This window comes from Pelophylax lessonae (genome assembly GCF_965119305.1).
Source record: "Pelophylax lessonae genome assembly, chromosome: 1".
Lineage (NCBI taxonomy): Eukaryota > Metazoa > Chordata > Amphibia > Anura > Ranidae > Pelophylax > Pelophylax lessonae.
In genome coordinates this window covers 261,674,161-261,698,348 of record NC_138768.1, presented here as the reverse complement: position 1 = coordinate 261,698,348, position 24,188 = coordinate 261,674,161, and the positions used below count along the sequence as shown (strand labels likewise).

General features: G+C 43.3%; 1 protein-coding gene across 1 annotated transcript in view; it reads right to left on the bottom strand.

The window, feature by feature from the left end:
- The window catches only part of TXNRD2 (thioredoxin reductase 2), a 204,819-nt gene that overhangs the window by 162,047 nt on the left and 18,584 nt on the right, over positions 1 to 24,188 (bottom strand). Inside the window, exons 3-6 of the mRNA XM_082268343.1 lie at positions 18,923 to 18,979; positions 16,054 to 16,198; positions 1,563 to 1,637; positions 919 to 997 (exon numbers count right to left, since the gene is read on the bottom strand). Coding sequence (XP_082124469.1) covers positions 919 to 997; positions 1,563 to 1,637; positions 16,054 to 16,198; positions 18,923 to 18,979 — 356 coding nt within the window. The remainder of the gene's footprint in view (positions 1 to 918; positions 998 to 1,562; positions 1,638 to 16,053; positions 16,199 to 18,922; positions 18,980 to 24,188) is intronic.

Sequence of the window (24,188 nt, the reverse complement as noted above, 5' to 3'; positions counted from 1 at the left end):
CCAGGTCTCCCGGTGGAACGGGAGACCCGGACGAGCTGCAGGAGGGGCGTCCCCTCCCGCGCCTTGTAATGACAGCCGAGCGGCTTCTCAGTTGGCTATGGACACCCGTAACGGGGTGATGCCTCTAGCTGCAGGCCTCACTCCGGTACATGCACTTTACCGAAATATCGGCAATATCGGTAACCTCAGGGGGGTGGGGCGATTCCGATATATCGGGAAAAGTGCATATCGGCTTCGCCGATAATCGGTCGATCCCTACTTCAAATACACAGAGCTGCCAGAATTCTTGAGAAACATAAGAAGCTGGGGGTCACTCAAAAACCTGCATTTACTAAAAAGTAAACTAGTGCTTAGAATATCACACAGGCTTACTGAATGTGTGTAGAACTAATATTGCTTTTCCTGTGAATAAAACATCAGTTTAGGCTTTGTACTTTACTGGTTTTAGGATCTCTATAGAGCTGATAGGATGAACTAAACTAATATAGATATATATATATATATATATATATATATATATATATATATATATATATATATATATATATATATATATACACATACACATACATATACATACATATACATACACACACACATATATACAGTGCCTTGCGAAAGTATTCGGCCCCCTTGAACTTTGGAACCTTTTGCCACATTTCGGGCTTCAAACATAAAGATATAAAACTGTAATTTTTTTTGTAGAATCAACAGCAAGTGGGACACAATCATGAAGTGGAACGAAATTTATTGGATATTTCAAAATTTGTTAAATAAAAAACTGAAAAATTGGGACTGTATATATACATACATACATACATACATACATACATAAATATATATAAAAATATACACACACACACACACACACACACACACACACACACATATAGTGCTGTTTCTCTTTAATGAACAAACCTCTTTTCCAGTGCTAGTTAATCCTCGTACTGTATGCTCATCAACAAAACTGGCCTTCAGGTTAAAATACTTAACCTTCCTGATGAAACAGCAGAAAACACTAGATCAGTTATTAGAAAAAAACACATAGCGAGGTACTGAAATTGACCATGTACATTTGTGAGTAAAGACTGCACAAAAATAGGCTAAACATTCCAATAATTTGGTTTATTTTAAATACATAACCAAAGACTTCAAGTTAATGTGCATCCCAAATTCACTTTGGGTCACAGTACTATTATCAGAGACATGCCAAATTAAAATGCATACAATCATATGAAATTATTTAGTCCTCCTTTAAAAGAATACCTTTTATTTGACATACAATTAAAACCGTGTCAGCACAGGGTCACAAAAATGGAAAATAAAGACTGCACAATGTGGGAGCCAGAGGGAGGAACCAGGTAATGAAGCCATCTGGCCAGTCAAATGGTGAGTAGTGAATCGGTTAAAGAAACAGGCCACTAGATAGGTAAACATATGCAGTCTTCTTTTTGCGGGCAGTCACTATAAGAAGCAAGTTATCACATACAGTATAAACTGATACAATTTTAGCATGCTTGGAGGATATGTTTGTCAGGTTTGAAGAATTGAAACGGACTTACTTGTCTTGCAGTTGTACTCTGTGTCCCCAGTTTAATGATTTCACATAATTTTGAACAGCTTGTGCCATTTTTGACCTGCATTTAGGTAAGAATAAACCATTTAAAGAGACACAAACATCTTCACTCTTTTCACACCTGGGCAAGTTAAATGGGATCTATAGTGGTTTTACATATATTTTATTCACTATAATCAGAATCAAAATGTTCAAAAATATTGCATTGCAAATATACTGCATTTAAAAGTCTGGAAGTTTTATTTTTAACCAGCGGGGGGAGCTCTGAGCTCTTTTTTGGTCTGATCTGCTTAGCTGAAAAAGGTTTTTGTGTACATAACTCAAGCTTCAATTTACACACAATAAATAAATCAGAGCAGTTACTCATCACCCTCACTTCTGCTGTCTAAATTTTATAATAGTAAAGATACAAATGTAAAACAGTTTAATAATGTATAATCTTTAAAAACAATTTAAAACCACTTCCTTTCTGGAGCAATTTTTCACACATGTCAAAAATCAGCATTTTGTAAATATTTCTCTAAAAGTAGAGGCTCTGTAGAATAAAAAGACGACTGTTGAAAATGTTTTTATGTGGTATGGTGTTTGCACAATTGTTTTTAAAATTGTATTTTCATTAACAAAAACACTAAAATGAATTTTAGCGCACACAAAACACAATATAATTCCTGATTTCTTGTTCAAAATAAAAGACGAGGTTGCTTTAAGTAAATAAATAGATACTATAATGTGTTAGGCCTCAATGCTGCGTGCCCACGAAACACTGATAAATTGCAATACCCCAAATTTTCAATAGGTAACATTTTAAATGCATTTACAGCTTTTGGGTTTAGAGCCATCTGTATATGAGGAGCCTAGAATTATTGCTTTCACTCTGGCATGTGCAGCGATATGCAATATGTGTTTCCCAATTTGTGTTTACATACACGTGAATGCCCTACACATGCATTTGTGTCCAGATAAGTGATGGGGTGGGCTCATTTTTTTGTTATTTTTATTTATTTTATATTTTCAATGTACCCCTTATCTTTTCTTAATTTTAACCATATTGGTATCACAAGGGGGCTAACAAGCCCACAATATAATTGCATTCAACAGGTGACAGGCACTCCTCATGTATACATCAGGTGTCAATTAGACCCAAAGGGTTGATTTACTAAAACTGGAGAGTTCTAAATCTGATGCAGCTCTGCAAAGAAACCAATCAGCTTCCAGGTTTTATTGTCAAAGCCTAATTGAACAAATTGAAGTTAGAAGCTGATTGGTTTCAATTCACAGCTGCTCCATATTTTGCACTAAATCAGCCTAACTGTCTCCCCTGCACTCTGCTACAATACAATCTGCTGTACAGTGGGTACGGAAAGTATTCAGACCCCCTTAAATTTTTCACTCTTTGTTATATTGCAGCCATTTGCTAAAATCATTTAAGTTCATTCTTCTTCCTCATGAATGTACACATAGCACCCCATACTGACAGAAAAACACAGAATTGTTGACATTGTTGCAGATTTATTAAAAAAGAAAAACTGAAATATCACATGGTCCTAAGTATTCAGACCCTTTGCTCAGTATTTAGTAGAAGCCCCCTTTTGATATAATACAGCCAGGAGTCTTTTTGGGAAAGATGCAACAAGTCTTTCACACCTGGATTTGGGCTCCTCTGCCATTCCTCCTTGCAGATCCTCTCCAGTTCTGTCAGGTTGGATGGTAAACGTTGGTGGACAGCCATTTTTAGGTCTCTCCAGAGATGCTCAATTGGGTTTAAGTCAGGGCTCTGGCTGGGCCATTCAAGAACAGTCACGGAGTTGTGAAGCCACTCCTTCGTTATTTTAGCTGTGTGCTTAGGGTCATTGTCTTGTTGGAAGGTAAACCTTTGGCCCAGTCTGAGGTCCAGAGCACTCTGGAGAAGGTTTTTGTCCAGGATATCCCTGTACTTGGCCGCATTCATCTTTCCCTCGATTGCAACCAGTCGTCCTGTCCCTGCAGCTGAAAAACACCCCCACAGCATGATGCTGCCACCACCATGCTTCACTGTTGGGACTGTATTGGACAGGTGATGAGCAGTGCCTGGTTTTCTCCACACATACCGCTTAGAATTAAGGCCAAAAAGTTCTATTTTGGTCTCTTCAGACCAGAGAATCTTATTTCTCACCATCTTGGAGTCCTTCAGGTGTTTTTTAGCAAACTCCATGCGGGCTTTCATGTGTCTTACACTGAGGAGAGGCTTCCGTCGGGCCACTCTGCCATAAAGCCCCGACTGGTGGAGGGCTGCAGTGATGGTTGACTTTCTACAACTTTCTCCCATCTCCTGACTGCATCTCTGGAGCTCAGCCACAGTGATCTTTGGGTTGTTCTTTACCTCTCTCACCAAGGCTCTTCCCCGATAGCTCAGTTTGGCCGGACGGCCAGCTCTAGGAAGGGTTCTGGTCGTCCCAAACGTCTTCCATTTGAGGATTATGGAGGCCACTGTGCTCTTAGGAGCCTTAAGTGCAGCAGAAATCTTTTTGTAACCTTGGCCAGATCTGTGCCTTGCCACAATTCTGTCTCTGAGCTCTTCAGGCAGTTCCTTTGACCTCATGATTCTCATTTGCTCTGACATGCATTGTGATCTGGAAGGTCTTATATAGACAGGTGTGTGGCTTTCCTAATCAAGTCCAATCAGTATAATCAAACACAGCTGGACTCAAATGAAGGTGTAGAACCATCTCAAGGATGATCAGAAGAAATGGAAAGCACCCGAGTTAAATATAGGAGTGTCACAGCAAAGGGTCTGAATACTTAGGACCATGTGATATTTCAGTTTTTCTTTTTTAATAAATCTGCAACAATGTCAACAATTCTGTGTTTTTCTGTCAGTATGGGGTGCTATGTGTACATTCATGAGGAAGAAGAATGAACTTAAATGATTTTAGCAAATGGCTGCAATATAACAAAGAGTGAAAAATTTAAGGGGGTCTGAATACTTTCTGTACCCACTGTATACCTGGCTCTCTAGCCAGGGTTCTGACATCTCAGAACCAGAAGTATTCAAAGCCGAGTGCTTCCAGATTACACCTCCTGCAGAGGAGATCTGGCATCAGACGTCCCCCGAGCTCCTCCTGCTTGCCACCACCCTGAGGTCATTTGGTCCCAAGCTCCCGGAAGGAGTAGGAAAGCCCTAGAACTACCAAGGGGGAGCGCCAGCACCTCTGAATAAAAACACAAACAAGCTCATGGCTGTTACTGCAGCTGTGGGCTTCTTTAACATCTTCACACTTTTGGCATAGCAAACACGTCCAATGAGGAGAATCCTGTGTACTGTTTACCTAGCATATTATTTATATACTTTATTTTCTTAATTTAACGTTTTATTCTTTTACCACAGAAGGCATGGCTTTCTATGTGGATTTATAATATTTATGTTAACTTTCAACATTACTAGTATAGAGACAATTGAGTACTGTCCGTGATACTTTTTTTATTTGCACTAACATACAATTTTTCAGGACAAGCTTTCGGGGGAAGGTCCCCTTCTTCAAGATCCAAGCAGTACTGATTCACAAAATATTTAGCAGAATGGGAAAAAAAAAAAAAAAAACACAAAATCTGTAAGCCAAAGGAAAAAAAAGAGAAAACCAAACAAATAAATTTAACTGGCAATGGTAATAAAACTAGCATAGTTAGTGAGATAAGACAGAGGGAGAGCCGACGACAGGGGGAAGGTGGGGGGGGGGGGGATAGTCACAGAGGGGGTCGTAAAACTGTGGGATAATGAGTAAGGAAACCCATATCTAAATTTAAGCCGTTATTTTTTGTGTCAAAAAGAAGTATCATTCTTAATTCAAAAGTTTTCCTTTCCTGGATAGTTCTGAAATTCCCTTTAAGAACTAAAACATTGAGGTCTTCTATAGTATGGTCCGGGTTGTGAAAAATGATGTCCCACAGGTGTGCAGAAACTATCTTCTTTATGTTCCTTGATGGTATGTCTGTGCAAATTCATCCTCGCTTGCAGCTGCTGTCATGTTTCGCCTACATAAGATCCTTTGCTCCATCTTTTGCATTGGATTAGGTACACAACATTACAGGAGGTGCATTTGTATGATCCTGTTATATTGAAGGTCCCGTGTGTGTGTGTGTGTGTGTGTGTGTGTGTGTGTGTGTGTGTGTGTGTGTGTGTGTGTGTGTGAGACACTTTTAAACAGATTGATCTGGTTGCACAGTTTGCAGCGTTTTTTGTGGCAGGGTTTGCTCCCATTATTTGTGACTTGATAATCAGAATGAAGGTTTCTGCTGATTAGTTTATGTCTGAGGTTGTCTGTAGAATCACTGTATAGTAACATCCCTCACAAGGATGGATTGGCTGCATGTCACAGATTCTTATCATCCTCACCAAACCACAAATACAGTGCTGAGGATGTTACACAGCTCATCAAATTCATTCTTACACACAACTACTTCACTTTCAATAACGACATCTATCTCCAGTGTATGGGTACTGCTATGGGAAGTAAAATGGCACCCCAGTATGCAAACTTATTTATGGCTGATCTGGAGGACAAATTCCTGACCAGCATACAACATAAGCATACAGATATTATCGCTATATTGATGATATTTTCATCATATGGACAGAAGGTGAGGAAAATCTCAAACAATTTTTTTCATTGATCAACACCTTTCACCCATCTATCAAACTTAAAATGGATTATTCTAACAGGCATGTCAACTTCCTAGACACCATAGTATACATCAGGGATGACAAGCTTCATACAGTTCCAGTTTTCACCCCCAACACACTAAACGGGCCATCATACACAGCCAGGCCATCAGATACCACCGAATATGTTCAGACCCAGAAGACCGAGATAAACATCTCAGAACACTAGCAAACTCCTTCCGTAAGAAAGGTTACAAAAACAAAACCATCAACACCAGCATAAACACAGCCTTGAAAACCCAAAGAGAAAATCTTCTCCAATACAAAGAGAAAAAAAACAAAATAACCGTGTGCCTCTAGTCACCACATACAATCCAGCACTAGAAGGGATAAGAAAGATAATCAATCAAAGATTTACAGCCCATCATAACAGAAGATGAAACTCTGAAAGAAATATTCCAACAACCTCCAATACTGGCTTTCAGACAACCACTCATCCTCAGACAAACTAATCAGCAGGAAACTTCATTCTGATTATGAAGTCACAAATAATGGGAGCAAACCCTGCCACAAAAAACGCTGCAAACTGTGAAACCAGATCAATCTGTCTAAAAGTGTCACACACACAAATGGGACCTTCAATATAACAGGATCATACAACTGCACCTCCAGTAATGTTGTGTACCTCATCCAATGCAAAAGATGTAGCAAAGGATCTTATGTAGGCAAAACATGACAGAAGCTGCAAGCGAGGATGAATTTGCACAGACATACCATCAAGGAACATAAAGAAGATAGTTTCTGCACACCTGTGGGACATCATTTTTCACAACCCGGACCATACTATAGAACAGTGTTTCTCAACTCCGGTCCTCAGGGCACACTAACAGGCCAGGTTTGCAAGAAAACTGAAATACATCACAGGTGATATCATTTGCTGCTCAGCGATTGCAGTATTCTAGTCTGCATCTCCACAAGGTAATACTTAAAATCTGGCCTGTTAGTGTGCCCTGAGGACCGGGGTTGAGAAACACTGCTATAGAAGACCTCAATGTTTTAGTTCTTAAAGGGAATTTCAGAACTATCCAGGAAAGGAAAACTTTTGAATTAAGAATGATACTTCTTTTTGACACAAAAAATAACGGCTTAAATTTAGATATGGGTTTCCTTACTCATTATCCCACAGTTTTACGACCCCCTCTGTGACTATCCCCCCCCCCCCACCTTCCCCCCTGTCTTCAGCTCTCCCTCTGTCTTATCTCACTAACTATGCTAGTTTTATTACCATTGTCAGTTAAATTTGTTTATGTTTGTTTGGTTTTCTCTTTTTTTTTTCCTTTGGCTTAGAGATTTTGTGTTTTTTTTTACCATTCTGCTGAACATTTTGTGAATCAGTACTGCTTGGATCTGGAAGAAGGGGACATACCCCGAAAGCTTGTCCTGAAAAATTATAGATGTTAGTGCAAATGAAAAAAGTATCACGGACAGTACTCAATTGTCTCTGTCGCAAGTGCACTAATACGGCTACAATGACCTCAAACATTACTATAATTATTATAATTATAAAGCAGCCATTGAAATCACTTCATTTCATAATTTATATTTTATTTTTGTTAACTTTACTTCCAATCTATGAAAACTTGACGGGGCAGGCACAAATAATTAAATCATGTGAAAGCTGGATTCACACTCTAATGTGTGCATAGGCCCATTTCGTTTGCCTTTCACATTAAACTGCAACGCTTAAATATGAGCCATTCTCGTAGGAAAGAATGGGATTTCTACTTCAAATGCCTTTTCGTGCAAGTGCTATGCTGCATCAAAATGGACACAAGTAAACAGGCCCCTAAAGATCAGGAAAAAAAATCAAAAGTCCTGGAGGAAAGTTCCCTCTCTCTCATTGAATTAGTAGAAAGTAACAAAGGTGAAATATTGGATGTGGGAAGAGGTTATTTTAAAACTGGCATATTCCATTAGGTTCTAAAAAAAATGTTGCAACAGATGTTGCAAAAAACAAGTAAAGGGATGTAAATAGGAAAGATCATGAAAAAAAGCAGAAATATAATAAACTTACTAGTTTGTAAAAAGATCCCCTGGTGTCTCCATACACAATTTAGAAAGGCTATAATGCACTGTAAGACTTCAGACACATGGGGGAGCCATAAAACAAGATTTTTAAATGTATATAGCATCTGACATCACTTCAAAACGAATTTCCACTTTTTTCTGCTTCCTTTGAGTGGAGGATTTTGGATAAGTAAAATATTGAAAATGGTATTTAAAAGAGAAGTATTGACCATCACAGGGGGTGCCCTAAGAAACACAATAGAGTCTGGGCCAAGTGGTTGTCGGAGTCTTCCTCGGCCCTCCTGGCTGACTGCTAGGGCGCCTGTCGCCCTGGCCCCAGGTGGTGGGGTCTGCGGTACTCTGATACCCACTGCATGTTTTTTCTATGCCTACATCATTTATGTATGTACCCCACTTGTTTCTTCTCAGTGTACTGCCATCTGTTCCTTCTTGCCCCTGTGTGGGTATCTTTGCTGTTATACATGCTGAGACCCAGTTTTGCGTTTCTTTTTTGAACCTTATGCACTAGTTGTTATATGTTGTTTGTTTTAATACCCAATAAAATGGTTTTCAAAAAAAAAAAAAAAAAAGAAGTATGGGGTTTGATTTTTTTCCCCCCCCCCATGTATACTTACCTAGGTGGATGCAGCATCGGTCCGATGCTGCGTCTGTCCCCGGCACCTCTACACGCAAATTGCTCAGTTCTGACAGCTCCCTGAGCAAAGAGCTGCTAACTGTCCTGCCCCCTCCTCGCTCATTGGAGAGCTGGACCGTGGAGGGGTGGGGAGCGGCCAGCTCAGGCTCCCAGCGGCTCGCTGAGAGCCTGAGCCGGGTGTCGGTCCAGGCACCAGGCGGATCCCTACTTCGTGGTCATGATGATGCGGTGCCTGAACCGACATCTGTGACATCAGCAGACTTCAGTCCGCTCTCTGCTGAAAACGGGTCACAGGAGTGCAGACTGAACTGCACTCCTGAGATCCATAGGAGATGTACAGCCAAAAGGAGCTTTGGCTGTACATGTCCTTTAACCACTTCCCGCCCGCCCTATAGGCAAATGACGGCGGGAATGTGGTTGTGTTATCCTGACCGGACGTCATATGACGGCGGCAGGATAACACAGCTCTGGGCTCCCCCCGGGGGCGCGCAGAGCGGCGATCGGTGATGCGAGGTGTCAGTCTGACACCCTGCATCTCCGATCTCGGTAAAGAGACTACTGACATAGCTCTTTACCATGTGATCAGCCGTGTCCAATCACGGCTGGTCACATCGTAAACAGGAACAGCCGTTGATCGGCTTTCCTTAGTTCGTGCCTGACAGGCACGAGTAAAGGAGCGCCGATCGGCGGCTCCCCTGACAGGGGGGGGTCGGCACTGGTAATCAGATCATTGATTACCAGTGCAGACCCTCAGGGGGGGGATGCCACTAGATCCACCAGGGATGCCCACTATGACCCCAGGGATGCCCACTATGGCCACCAGGGATGGCAATCAGGGCTCAGGGAGCCCCCCATTGCCCTCCCCATCAGTGCTGCCCGCCAGTGTCCTCCCTATCAGTGCTGCCCACAAGTGCCCATCATTGCCATCCTTTAGTGTCGCCCACCAGTGCCCATTATTGCCCACCAGTGCCGCCTATCAGTGCCCATTAGTGCCCATCAGTGCCGCCCGTCAGTGCCGATCAGTGCCGCCCATCAGTGCCCACCAGTGCCGCCTATCAGTGCCCATTAGTGCCCGTCAGTGCCACCTATCAGTGCCCAGCAGTGCCGCCTATCAGTGCCCAGCAGTGCCGCCTATCAGTGCTACCTATCAGTGCCTATCAGTGCCGCATATCAGTGCCACCCCATCAGTGCAGGAAAAAACGTATTTACAAAATTGTATAAACAAACAAAAAAACGTTTTTGTTTTTTTTTCAAACTTTTCTGTCTTTTTTTATTTGTTTAGCAAAAAGGAAAAAACCCACAGGTGATCAAATACCACCAAAAGAAAGCTCTATTTGTGGGGGGAAAATTACATAAAATTTGGTGTAGGTACAGTGTTGCATGACCGCGCAATTGTCATTCAAAATGCAACAGCGCTAAAAGGGGAAAATTGGCCTGGGCAGGAAGGGAGGGAAGTGCCCTGTATTAAAGTGGTTAATATGCTTGTTAAAGTATACCTAAAGACACAACTTTTTTTTAGTTTTGGACAGAGTTGAGGTGGATTAGAACACCTGTCAGTTTTTATTGCTGTCTGTGCCCCTGTTCTGAGGTTGTCCCCAGAAAAGTAATAGAGGGGAAATCTTTCTATCGGAACACTAGTTCTGGTCACCCGAGGGTCCCCAAGGGATTCCCTTAATTTGCAGGGATTTTTCTCTCATTTCCTGTTTGGCTGTGGGACAGGATGTGAAGGGAAATCCCCGCAATGGGACACAGTTGGCAAAAGAAAAATCTGACAGGAGTTATAACCCTCCCTTACTCTATCCAAAAATGAAAAAAAAATAAAATGGGATTTTTGACTTACTGTTAAAATCCATTTCTCTGATGTTCATTGACAGACTACAGGAGTAGGACACTAGGCAGGAAAAAGCTTGACTACGCTTATGGGGCAGTCCGAGGGTGTATACTCCCACTCTCAGCCATAGGCACTTAGTTTTGTTACAAGCAGTGTCAGAAGAAAGCCAACTCCACAGAGGTGGGTGCTGTGTCAGTCAATGAACATCAGAAAAATTGATTTTACGGTAAGTCAAAAATCCCATTTTCTCTTTCGTTCATTGATGGACACAGCTCCTTATCTTTTTAACCATTGAGACGTCCCAAAGCAGTGTCAGACATGAGGGGTGGGAACAGCAAGATAAAATTCCCAAGGCTAAACCATAGCCAACCAGGTAACATGGAGCTCAACCATAAACAACTGGAGCTCCCCCTCAAAGAGGACCAGGTCCTCTAAACAGCAGCTTGCAAAACCTTGCGGCCAAAAGAAGCCAACACATCCACCTTATAAAAACTTTGTGAAAGTGTGCACAGACGGCCAGGTGGCCGCCTTTCAAACTTGCATCACTGATGCGCGATAACGGGAGGCACTAAGCGCCCGAGTAGAATGCAAAAAGGGAAAGAGGAACCTGACCCCCAATCGAATAGGTCTGAATCACTGTCTGTCTGATCCATCTGGAAATGGTCGCAGCAAAAGTGGCCAACCCTTTCCGAGGTCCATCCGTGAATACAAATAGAGAGTGACTTCCTAAAAGCCTCCGTAGCTGCCAGGTACACCCTGATTGCCCGAACCACATCCAGGGAATGCAAGGCAATTTCCTTAGGATGTTTAGGCCTGGGAAATAATAAAAGCAACACAATGTCTTTATTCAAATGGAATTCAGAGACCGCACTGGAGGAGCCAAGTGTCGAACTCCCTGGATAAAAAGGTACGCAGCAAAGAATGTGGGGCCCTTGGATGTTGAAAGAAAACCACCAGGGCCGAAACCTGGCCCTTGATGGTACTTCAAGGCCAGGTGCTGCTCAACCCTCCGTTGGAGGAAAGCCAAGGTCCGAGACACCGAAAAGGAGCGAGGGAGAACCCCAAAAAGACTCCGACCACGCGATGTACGTCTTCCAAGTACGATGGTAGATCTTCCTAGAGGTAGATTTTCTAGCCTTTAACAGCGTAGGAATCACAGATTCAGACAAAACTCTATCCTTTAGCACCTGTCTTTCAACAGCCAAGCCGTTAAAGCAGGATGGAAGATTGGCCCTTGGGACAGCAGATCCCCCCTGAGAGGAGGTCTCAGAGGAACATCGGCGACCAGCTGTAATAGATCGGTGAGACCAGTCTGGAGCCACTAGAATGACCAGAATTCCTTCAGCCTTGATCCTGCACAGAAGTCTTGGCAAAAGTGTGAGGGGGGGGGGGGGGTTAGTCGTAAATTAAATGATACTGAAGTCTGTGGCGTCGGCCAGAGGATCCCTAGACTGTGCTACAAACCTCTGTACCCTCCTTGGAATGTGTACAGCTGAGATGGAACAAATCGATCTGCCCACCTTAGAATGCCGGCTACATCCCCAGCCATCTTGGCGATTGACATAGACCACGGCCATGGCATTGTTCGATTGAATTCGTACCGGACACCCCTGAGGACGAATTGTATAAATGATCCAGACAAAGTCTGATCGCCCAGAGTTCCAGTACGTTAATCGGCGGTCTGGACTCCGTCCGATTGAATTCGTACCGGACACCCGAGGACGAATTGTATAAATGATCCAGACAAAGTCTGATCGCCCAGAGTTCCAGTACGTTAATCGGCGGTCTGGACTCCGTCCGATTGAATTCGTACCGGACACCCGAGGACGAATTGTATAAATGATCCAGACAAAGTCTGATCGCCCAGAGTTCCAGTACATTAATCGGCAGTCTAGACTCTTCCAGAGTCCAGACCGCTTAAGCACAATCTGTGCCAAGGACGCCTACCCTGCAAGCCCTAAGGGATCACCATCTGCTGGACAAAAGGAGCTGAATTGTCTCCTGCAATGTCCGGAGTTTTTCCAGAGAAAGAAACACTCTGGCTGAGGCCGAGTCCAGAGTCAGACCCAGATAGTTATGTGGAGGGAACCAGAGCAGCCTTCTGAAGGTGCAGAATCCAACCGAACTCCCTCAGAGTTCACAGAGTAATCCCCAAGTTGTCCATCAGAGCAGTGGAAGGCTCCGCTCACAGAAGAAGGTCGTCCAGGTACCCCAGTATCGCGATCCCCCTTTGACGCAACAATGCTAGCACCGGGGCCAACACTTTTGTATAGACCCGAGGCGAAACCAAAGGGTAATGCTACAAGCTGATAATGCTCCTTGCCCACAGCAAAGCGGAGGAAGCGCTAGTGGCCGGCACATATTAGAATGTGATGGTAAGCATCCTTGACGTCGAAAGAAGCGTGCAAATGGACTTTATTCGGAACTTCTGTACCCACACAAGCAGTGTAGCACCTTGAGGTCCAGAATTTGACATACCTTGCATTCCTTCCTGGGATCTGTAAAGAAGTTGGAAGCAGAACAATCACCCCTTGAAGTAACAAGTCTTGCACTGCCCCAAAGAAAGCCGTAAGCGATCTGGGGACAAGTGCAGGTTGGAAGGGAAGAACCTTTCTGGAGGATAAGACCGAAACTCTTGTAGCCGGACCGAATGACCTAGCGGACCCACTTGTCCTGTACCAGGGAGGTCCACGGATCAGGAAACCAGGAAAGACGTCCCCCCACCCCAGATATTTTTGAGGGCACCTCTTCATGGAGAGGAAGCCTTGTCCACAGGTCTGGAAGAGCCCGCTCGTGGCTTGCCAGACCAGGTCCTCTTGGAACCTCCGTTGGAGGCCCTGAGGGGCTCAGACCTGCATTTCAGCCAGATAATACGCCAAAGGACCACTGCTGACACAGACAGCCTAGAAATGAAAGGAGCCGCATCCAAAGAGGCATCACCAAAACTGTAGCCCCTGGACCAACTGATCCCCCAGCTCTGCAAAGGGAGGGGGAATTTGTTTCCCCTCCAGGTCCCGGTGTAAAAGTTTAGCCCACTCTGTGTTTGCGACACCAGGGCAATAGTAAATATGGCTTAAGTGCTGAACCAGCCACAGTGAACATATGGCGGGCCAGAGCCTCCGCCTTCCTATCAGCCGTATCGTTAAAGGCCAGGGACTCCTCAACCGGAATTACGGTAGCTTTATTTAACCTGGAAACTGGCGAGTACACCACAGTTGGCCGTCCACTTTTTAGGCAGGGAATCCTCATAAAGATAACGCATAGCTAAAACGCTTAAAGACCACAAAAGTGGGTTTTGAACAACCCCACGGTTTTGTGACAATGTTGTCAAAGTAAGCGGAAAAGGGGAACACCCTCACCGCCTTTGGAGGGCCTGTGGGTGCCAAAAGGGACGGACGCCTCTCCGCATCCTCCATTTTTAAAATTTCACGCACTGGCACAAACAGTGCATCCACCAGCGCGTTTTCAAGCGTGGCTAAAGGAGCAGAGAAATCATCCTCACCATCTGAGCACTCAGGATGCGTGGGTGCAAACCCAGTAGGGTGACTCGTGTCTGCCGAAAGATTCAGGGTCTGATTAGATTGAGGAGGCAGGGGAGGGTGGGGGGCGCTATATACTATGCTCACCCGGAAAAACATAATCAGGGGAGGGCTGCCAACTGCGATCCCACAAAGGGGACACTGACCAAGGGCCCACGAATGAACCACCTACTGAACCCCGCAAAAAAACAAGGGGGTTGCCCTCCAAGCCCCTCCATAGAGGGCCGCATAATAGGAAATAACCCCCTTAAAAGGGGGACGCGCAAACAGGGTACCCTGATGGACCCACAACGCTAAAAAGGGGTAGGTGCCCTAGATAATAATAGCAGCATGGCCGCCATTAAAAAATAAACCGTCCCACAGCGCCACCCCTTCCAAGGGAGGCGCCAAGCTGGCTGCATGACCTAGTAGGCCGCTGCCTAATATTTAGTGGAGGCCCAGGCGCAAGTGCACGGATCCCAGCGAGGCAGATGCCCAAAAGAAGAGCGGGGGCTACAGCTAACCTCACTGGGGCCACCCCCCCAACAGAGACGCCCGACTTGGCCGCAAGCTGCGGGCTAAATTTTCGTGGATGCCAAGCCACTTGGGCATGGAGCCGACCATTCAGGGGCAGTGGAGCCTCACTGGGGCCACCCAAAATAGCTCCCGATCAGTAGGCCGCAAAGCCACTGCCTAAATTTTTGGCCGGATCTGGCCACGTGAGGCCAGCCCAACAACTGCACCAGGGAGCCCATAGGGCATCCCTGCCCTAGTCACCAACCCCCCCTCGGGGTGGCGAGGAACCCTGCTCAACCCCCCCGTTGCAGAACAGGAAAAACCTGGTCAGCAGCAACTCCAACAAGCCGCCCTTAAGAGCATGTGGCAAAAGCCAGCTCATAACCTCACCCAGGGAAGGGGAGGGCTGGAAGACCCACCGTGACTACCGAAAATTTAGAGGGGCTGGGGGGGGGGAAGCAGGGAAACCCGGGGGTCCCACTGTCCCAGGGAGGGGCCCATGTCCACCCCAAAACCCCACGGGAAGAGAGGGGACAGCTACTTACCATACCAGGAACAGGGTGGGCACCGCTCCTAACAGACCACCGCTTTATCGGAATGGGGTGCTGTTGGCCAGGAGGAATGCTTGTGACTCAGGCTGAGGCCAGGTTGTATACGCCCTCGTGAGACGTTTAACTCGCAGGCCAGCTCCCGTCCAGTGGGGCTATTTCGCGGCCGACCTAGCACGGAGCTGAGGCCTGTACGCGCGCACTGGCCAGACTGGGGGGACCCTCTGGATATAGATTATCCAGTCTGTCACCCAGTCCGGCAGTTGATTGTAGAGTTCACAGGAACAAAATAACAAAGATAGGAAAAAGTTCAATTTAAAAAGGAAAAAAAAAATTGCTAGGACCAGAGATCCCAGCAAGGAACTAGGTCCTTACTCCTGACTAGGCAGAAAAAAAAAACTGATTACATACCTATGACTGAGAGTGAAAGTATACCCCCTGGGACTGCCCCATAGGCATATACAAGCTTTTTCCTGCCTAGTGTCCTACTCCTGTAGGGGGCAGTATAACCCAATGATCAAGAAGATGAGGAGCTGTGTCCATCAATGAATGAAAGAGAAAGAAGTTTTGCCTATAGTTCTACTTTAAGGTTAATGCAATAGTAAAGTCGATGTGCAGTATGATTCAGGGTATTTAGCACTGAGGCCATACGGTATGCTCTATGTTTAGACCAGGATCACAACAGTATGAAGAATGAACACATTACCAGTCATGCTGAATTGGAGGAGGAACATTCCAGCCATAATGGGGGGCATCTTTCAGGGCACCTCCCAGCAGAGCAGCCTGGTGCATCAGTTTTTTGGGAATGCAGCCAACATTTACACATGTACCTCCGATTCCCCATTTGGTGCCTAAGAAAAAGAAAAAAAAAACAAACGTGCATATACTGTATCTTTAATTCAACCCCAATAGGGCTAACACACACACACACACACACATAGCGGTCTAAATTGCCATCAGAACTTATGCAAACGTCCGGAAAGCTTCTCTTCAGACAAACATTGGGGTTGATTTACGAAAGGCAAATAGGCTGTTCTCTTTGCAAGTGAAATTGCACTTTGCATGGCAATTACCCTAGAGCGTAGTAAATGCAGCAAAAACTCTAACAATATCCAATCATAAGCAAGGAAAATAAAAAACATGCATTTTTGATTGGATGATGGAAGTCAGCAGATCTTTATCTTAATCACAAAACTCTGGGGAAAATTCCTATGCAAAGTGAACACTATTTTCCATTAGTCCATCCTTCTAGAAAGGGATTTTCATGTGTGTAGTTAGTGCCAGACAAACTGGGATTCCTTTTTAAAACAAAGCAAAAGAGCAGAGCAAAAAGGCTTCCATAGTGTAGTAGTTCATGATCCATTTATGGATTACAAAACTCCTGAGGGTAGCTTTGTACAATCGGAACGTCTGTCAAAGCAAACTAACTCTCTGGATAGTAAAGCAGACTGCCTGACCAAAAGCAACACCCTTATACTCTTAGTCGGTCGGCACTCGGTTACCCTCTCTCCCTTTTTAATGTTTCTGCCCTATTGCAGAGGGCGGCTGGCGGTGATATGCCTGTGGCCAAAGCAGTCTCTAGATCATCCAGAGGGTTGGTTTGCTTTGACAGGATTCAAACTGTATAATGCTATCCCCCAAGAGATTTGTCTGTGAGTGCATTTGATCACTTTCACATTTTACGCACTCCTCTCACTTCTAATAACGAGCCTAATTTCCCTTCTATATCTTACTACTAGCTGATAATCTATTTTTTATACTTATACTTTTCATACGTATAATAAAAGAAATTGTTTTTTTTTTTATGTGGAAAAAAATGTGTTTTGAACACTGGCACTCCTCTAATGGGATTTTATTTTTTTGTTTGAGGTTTCTTTGCTATGAACAAACTGTTTTTGTTACCGGACACAGCATGCTCAGCACAGCTGTTTGAAACCAGGAAATAATTTTTCGCTACCTCTACATAATCCCCAACCCCTAGTTTGAGGCAGTCAACCCAAAGGGATGGCAAAACTTAGGATGCAGTGACTAATGCGTATATGTGGGTGGGTGTGTTTACTGTTACCCAAGATTCTGAGGTTTATCACTGCTTTATGACTATTTCTCTGAATAAACCACACACACACACTGCAAGGGTTAAATGCTTGTTATGTCTAGGGGTGCCAGAATAAAGTGAAATACTTACCTTATTCCATAATGCGGAAGGCTATCTCTATCCCTCTGATTGGTCCAGCATTGTATCCTCTCTAATTCTCTATCACCCACAGTCACATGATCATCCCTCCACATACAATGCAGGGTTAACAGCCCTGCATTGTACATAATGACGCTGAGGGAACGACTACAGACCAAGGCTTCAGGAGAGGAGGGAGGCACTGGAACCTGCTGGAAAGGGGAACTTCAGCAAGTAACGCAGCCTCTTCTTTTACCCCCTAGACCAGCCCTTCTCAAACTTTTTAACACAGAGGAACCCTTGAAATAGTTTTCAGATCTCAGGGAATCCCTGCTAAAAATGACTATATTTACAACTCATGATACATTAGTGTGATGGTCAGTGGGAAGAATGTTCCTTACACACGTGGACATTGGGAAGAATGACCTTCTTCCAGATAGCTAAAAAGATCAATGGTGTCAGTGGAACTTATCTGAGAGGCAGAAATTGCTCATTGCTCAAGGAACCTTAGCAACTTCTAGAGGAACCCTGGTTGAGAACCACTGCCCTAGACCTGTCAAGCATTTAACCTACAACGAGGGAGGACACCACTGCAAGGGTATTTTTCTGTTTCAGCCTGGAGTTAAGCTTCAATGGAAACCTTTGCTCTGTTCATGCAGAAAAAAGTAATAGGTTTACATTTTTGGCAGAAGTTAATTTAGTAATCAGGAATGCAGAGACATACATATCAGTATGGGAAGCATGTAGCTTAGTTTCCTACCACGTGTAAGTGCTGGCATCAGGTGACTGGCTGTTTAGGCATCTATCTCTGTCACACAGGGGCAGGGAGAAAGTCCCATGTAAATTCCAATTTGAAATACATTTACATAGGGTCAGACATTACTTTCTTATTCTTGCTTTGCAATGCTACATACAGGTTGTACTTCATTGCTCCTGCTCACAATACATGTGTATGTGCAGGCTTACTAAAAACAATGCATTGCCTATATGCCTATTTGACTAATAGCTTATCACTGGCATAGACACATTTTTCCAAAATCTAGGAGAAGTTCCAAAAGGTTAGAAGCCACCAACAACATTTCCAATTCTGACCCCCAAAGGGGCCATATGATCAGTTCTCTCCCCTAACTCACAATCACAACCCAACAGCCACTATATATACAGAGTGGCTGGTAGCCAACCAAACTAGAATGTCTGCGTAGCAAGCTTATATGCAGGATATTATGAGACTTGGTTATTATGATACTTTTTCCAGTCACCATTGCAAATGAGATTCAGACTGCTCTAATCTGATGAAAAACAGCTGCAATCTGATTGGATTACTACACTTTGCACTATTAAACACCTAAAAATGTGTGATAAGATTTGTTTTTAATGCAAAACATGTACCATATGACCGTACCTTTGGGGGATGGCACCACATAGTCTAACACTGCAACTCTCCCTCCGTGTTGGGCAGCTGCAAATAAAGACATGACATTTATCCATGAAAAATAATAGCGCAGGTTTTGCCTGACAAGAAAAGCAAAACAGAGCAATTAGATAGCTAGATCGATATAGAATTGTTTATGGCATTAATATACATCAAGCATAAATTAAACCTTATTCAATACATGAAAAACAGAGGTGTACTCGCTTTTGTTGCCAGCAGTTTAGACATTAATGGCTGTGTTGAGTTATTTTGAGGGGACAGCAAATTTACACTGTTATACAAGCTGTACACTCACTACTTTACATTGTAGCAAAGTGTCATTTCTATAGTGTTGTCACATGAAAAGATTTAATAAAATATTTACAAAAATGGGAGGGGTGTATTCAGTTTTGTGAGATACTGTATATGTAAATTGTCAGGGCTATAAAAGTACCTGTAATAAATAAACAATGACTGGCACCATGGAGAATTGAGACGATCAGCTATGCATCTTAGGCATGTATTCATGTATATTAGATAGAAGGGGGAGAGGGAACCCAATGCAGCATTTTCAGCACAAAAGTACAACTGTACTTTAAAGTTGAACTCTAAGCAATAAAAAAAGCTATTTGGATGGCAGCCGGTTCTTCAATGGGCAAGGAAGGCATCCAGATGTATTTCCCATTGGTGGACGATTCAAAAGATGCTCCATAGGTGGTACCTCACCCTGCAACTACTAGCAAAACGATCCCCTTGTCCACACTCCTCGCTGTGCTCCACAGCTGGGCTCATTGTTTCACATCTAGTGGACCTGTCCAGAAATTGCTCCCTTTTAGGCACATGTTTTTTCTTTCATAGGGTCAGTTACTAAGCTAACCCTTGATCCCAAACCAGCCATGGCTCTCTTTAAATTGGGATCCGCAAAATGGCCACTAAGTGCCAGATATTTTCTTATCCATGTTTTAACTGCAGCTAGATTGGCTAGATTGTGGAAACAACCCACAGCCACAACCTTGTCTTCAGTTATAGGCATTTAAAAATGACATGTTAGTTAGGAACAAACCAATGCTCGCATTCTTGATACATTTTGACTGTTTCAAAACATATGGACCTTATGGCCTGGAGATAACCATTTTTCTTTATTGTAGAGTTATTTTTGATGCAAACCATAGATACAGAACACAATCAGGTACCACATCATATTGAAGTGTTTTTCCTAATGTTTTGCTCTGATAAACCAAATTCAAGATGCCGTGTACTTTGCAAGCAACAGATGATGAAACCTTTATATGGCTGTTCTTTTCTATTTGTCCTTTTCTTTTCCTCCTTTACTTTTTGACTTAAAAACCCTCATCCCTCTTCTATTGACCCCCTATTCCCCACCCCTTCCTTCTTCTCTCCTTTTTCTTGCTTTAATGACAATATAGAAGAAGCACTGGACTCAGATAACCCTAAGGACCAGTTCGCACAATGCTCGCACAATAATTCACATACACTTATGCACAGTGCGATTTCAGCCCATTAATTTAAAATTAGCTAAAATCACACCACACCAAAAAGTAGTATATGCACTACTTTTTAAAACACACTGTAACCAAATTACATGGTACAAAAAGTACCATGCGATCCGGTGAGGGCAAAGCACTGCATTTGCAGCTTGCATTTGGGATGTTAAATTTCTATTGCTCGGTGCATTTCTGTGCGATTAATGTGCGGGCATGGTATGAACCGGCCCTGAGCCCAATTTGCCAGATATGCATCCTCTGAATGCTTCTTTCTCGTTTATATTGATGGACTGCTTGCTTTCTGTCAAATATTTGTACTGTTCAAGATATTAATCTGTCTTTACTCTAATGCAATACAAATTTCTAGAAAATGTATTACCGGTATTTTCTTTCCCCCACTCTTTATTATCCCCCTTCTCTTCTCATGCTGGAATATTTTTTTGAGCACAAGTATCTTGGTGCATACCTGACGCCTAGTATTGTCCCTCCTTGTCCTAGTCTGAGTGCTAGTGTACAGAGGATTACAAGTGAAATTTGGCTAATTATAAAATATATTTAAAGATTTATTAATAAATGCGCAACTGGCTTCATTGTTATCTGCTTCTAGGTCAGTTTTAGGGCCTGTTCACACCATATGCAGTGACCAGGGTTTTTATGCACCTGATCAATGACAATCACTGCAAGGGCATATAAAAAAACAATTGCATTCTATGTAATCTGCTCAAACCGCAACTTAGCATTTTTTTGCATCACACCAGACTATCAAGAAGCTGCAGCGCGGAAACGTGAATGGAGTGTAACTTTTTATGGTCCTAATAAACTAAAAGAAAGTAAACAAAATACTGCCCACATTCCATTTTATGCCTGGCTCTCACCAGCCTGCAAGGTAAAATGCGGTATTTTACTGTGTGGTCAGCTGTCAGTGTTACCACACTGGTTACTTTCTCTTTTTTTATTGTTATTAAAGTGTCATATAGTAACATTCCATTCGCACAGCAGTGCACTGCCAAGTAGTGGCATCAAGTGTTCTAAGGAAAAATGCAGACATGCTGCATTTTTCTGCATTGCAACGTGCATCACATCAGCATTGTGATGTTAGCGGGGCACCTAGAAAACAATTGTTTTTTATGTGCTTCAGCAGTGATCGGATTTATTCAGTGCAGAAAAACACAGGTCACTTCATTATGTGAACAAACCGTTTGTTTGTGGCAACTGCGTGCAGGCCCTAAGGAAAATTTGTGTCATTAGAATTATCAGGGCTGTTGCTGTGCACTCTTCCTAAGGGTTCATGCACACTGCAGCTCAAGAAAAAAAAAAAAAAAAAAAGCTGCTTTTACAGGCATTTGAGTTTTTATTTCTATGCCTTAAAGCTTGAAGAAGCTTGTGTTTTTATTGAGCTTCTTTAAGCATTTTTTAGCATAAGCGTTTTTTTACAAACCCTCCCCTCAACTTATTTTATCCTTTTTTTGTGCATTTTAGAGCTTCTATGAGCTTTTTCGTGCCTTATCAGGTTTTTTTCGCGCGTTTTTGGGCACTTAGGCGTCTTTTATGCTGGAAAGCTTCTCTCAAAAAAGCGAGTTTGGAGGGATTTTTTTTTTTTTGTCTGTAAGAGCATATGCCTGTAAACTCCTGAAAAAGCCATAGTGTACATAGACAAATTGGTGAACATGGAGGGAAAGTTTCCAGGCAAGAAAAATAAGAGCTCAGAAAAGCTAAAAAGCCAATAGGAGCCGCTTCTTTGAGCTGCAGTGTGTATGAGCCCTAATAATGATAATTGCCAGGGAGTCGTGGGGACCCTCTTTCATCACTAAATAAGAAAAAAAAATGTAAAAAACAAATTTTTGACTTTACTGATATGCACATTCAAAGTACTTAAGCCAATGAGTCAGCACAACAGACAAGCAACTAACATTTTTCAATGGTAAGCTTGGAATGGCAGCCTACATGGAAAGTTTATTAAAAAGCTAAATTAAGTGCCACACCTTTTTATCTCTTATCACCTTATCTCTGTATAATCCTGTATTTCTGCATGTTATAAATTGTGATTTACGTTTGCTTAAAAAAAAACTTTTACATTCAGTGAAAATGCAATTTTCAGCCATCACACTGCAGTGGTTTATGCAGGCAGAGCTGAGTAACAAGCACAGCACTGAATACAAGCTTCCTTACACAAACTTGTGTTGCAGAGAAGGGGGATGGGGTCATGTCTGACCAGGTCTGTTATATTATTGAGTGTACTAGGTCTTAGGCTGGCCATACATACCTTGATTCCCTCATCCACGCACTCAATGTGGATTGGGCAATCCCTCTTGCTGTACTATTGCATTCTGACAGCAGGGAGAATATATTGATCAGCACTGATATAGCTGGTGACGCTGATAAAGAGAAACTTTTCTAACAGGCTGGTTGTATATAAGCTGATCGACAGATCGTCTTGTGTTAAGCAGCCTGCCCATTCATGGATTGAAATTCGTCCGTTCCCTGCTGAACCAGCCGAATTTCGATCCATGTATGGACAGCTTTACTTTGGTGCATAATAAAGGAGATGTACATCCAAAGCTTGTTTGGCTGTACATCTCCTATGGATCACAGGAATGCAGTTCGTTCTGCACTCCTGTGACCCGTTTTCAGCAGAGAGCGGCTGAAGTAGGCTCTCTGCTGACGTCTCAGAAGTCAGTCCAGGCACTGTGGCATCATGACCACGGAGTCGGGATCCCTCAGGTGCCTGGACTGACACCCGGCTCAGCCTCTCAGTGAGCCCCTAAGAGCCTGAGCCGGCTGCTCCCCGCCCCGCCACAGGTCAGCGCTTCAATGAGTGAGGAGGGGGCAGAGCAGAGAGCTGCTGACTGACAGTCAGCAACTCTCTGCTCAGGGAGCTGTCAGAACCAAGTGATCGGTGGTGTTCGATCACTTGGTTCTCAGTGTAGAGGCACCAGGGGACAGATGCAGCATCCACCTAGGTAAGTATGAATGGAGAAAAAAAAAAAGTCATACATCTCTTTAAAAGTGCATATATTTAGACATCCTGATGAACAGCTGCAAAAGAAAGTTTAGGTAAGATTATGAAAATAGAAGTGAACTGCCCTTCACTGGGCTTTAAAATATTTATTTAATTAAAGCGGAGTTCCGGCCTCAAATACCTTTAACTAAAAATACCCCTATAATACTAATCCATCGCCCTTTACAGAACCGCTATTCTCATTCTTACAAGGTGTACAGTATTGGATTTTATTTAAAATCTTACTTTTAAAAATGCTGTCTGGGCGCGGCCATCTTGGATGTGGGCATCTGAAGCCGCAGTGTAATCTGCTGTGTCCTTCCTGATTCCAGCCTCCAGGGAGTGATGACAAACAGCAATGCAAAGCAATGCAAAGGTGGAAGTGATGTCGGTGGCCGTGGCCACAGAGGGGGGGAGAAGGAGGAAGTATAATCAAAAATGCCCTGAAAATAAGGTAAGGGACCCCCGAAAAGAGTTGAAAATGCCCAATTGTTGAACAGCATAGCGAGCACTCCAGGAATCACTAAAGTTGCAAAATAGGCCAGAACTCCGCTTTAATTTAAAAATATTTTATAACCGTTTCAAGAATATTACTGGCCAGCTTCAACCACTAGTAGTGAGTATATGATTGCTAGTTCCAAGATTCATCAAGCTGGGAAGCATCACCTGCAATTACATGTCTGACCCACAATTGGGAAAAAAAAAAAAAATACTGTATTTTAACCAGATACTTAATTCATCAATCAGTTAGAAA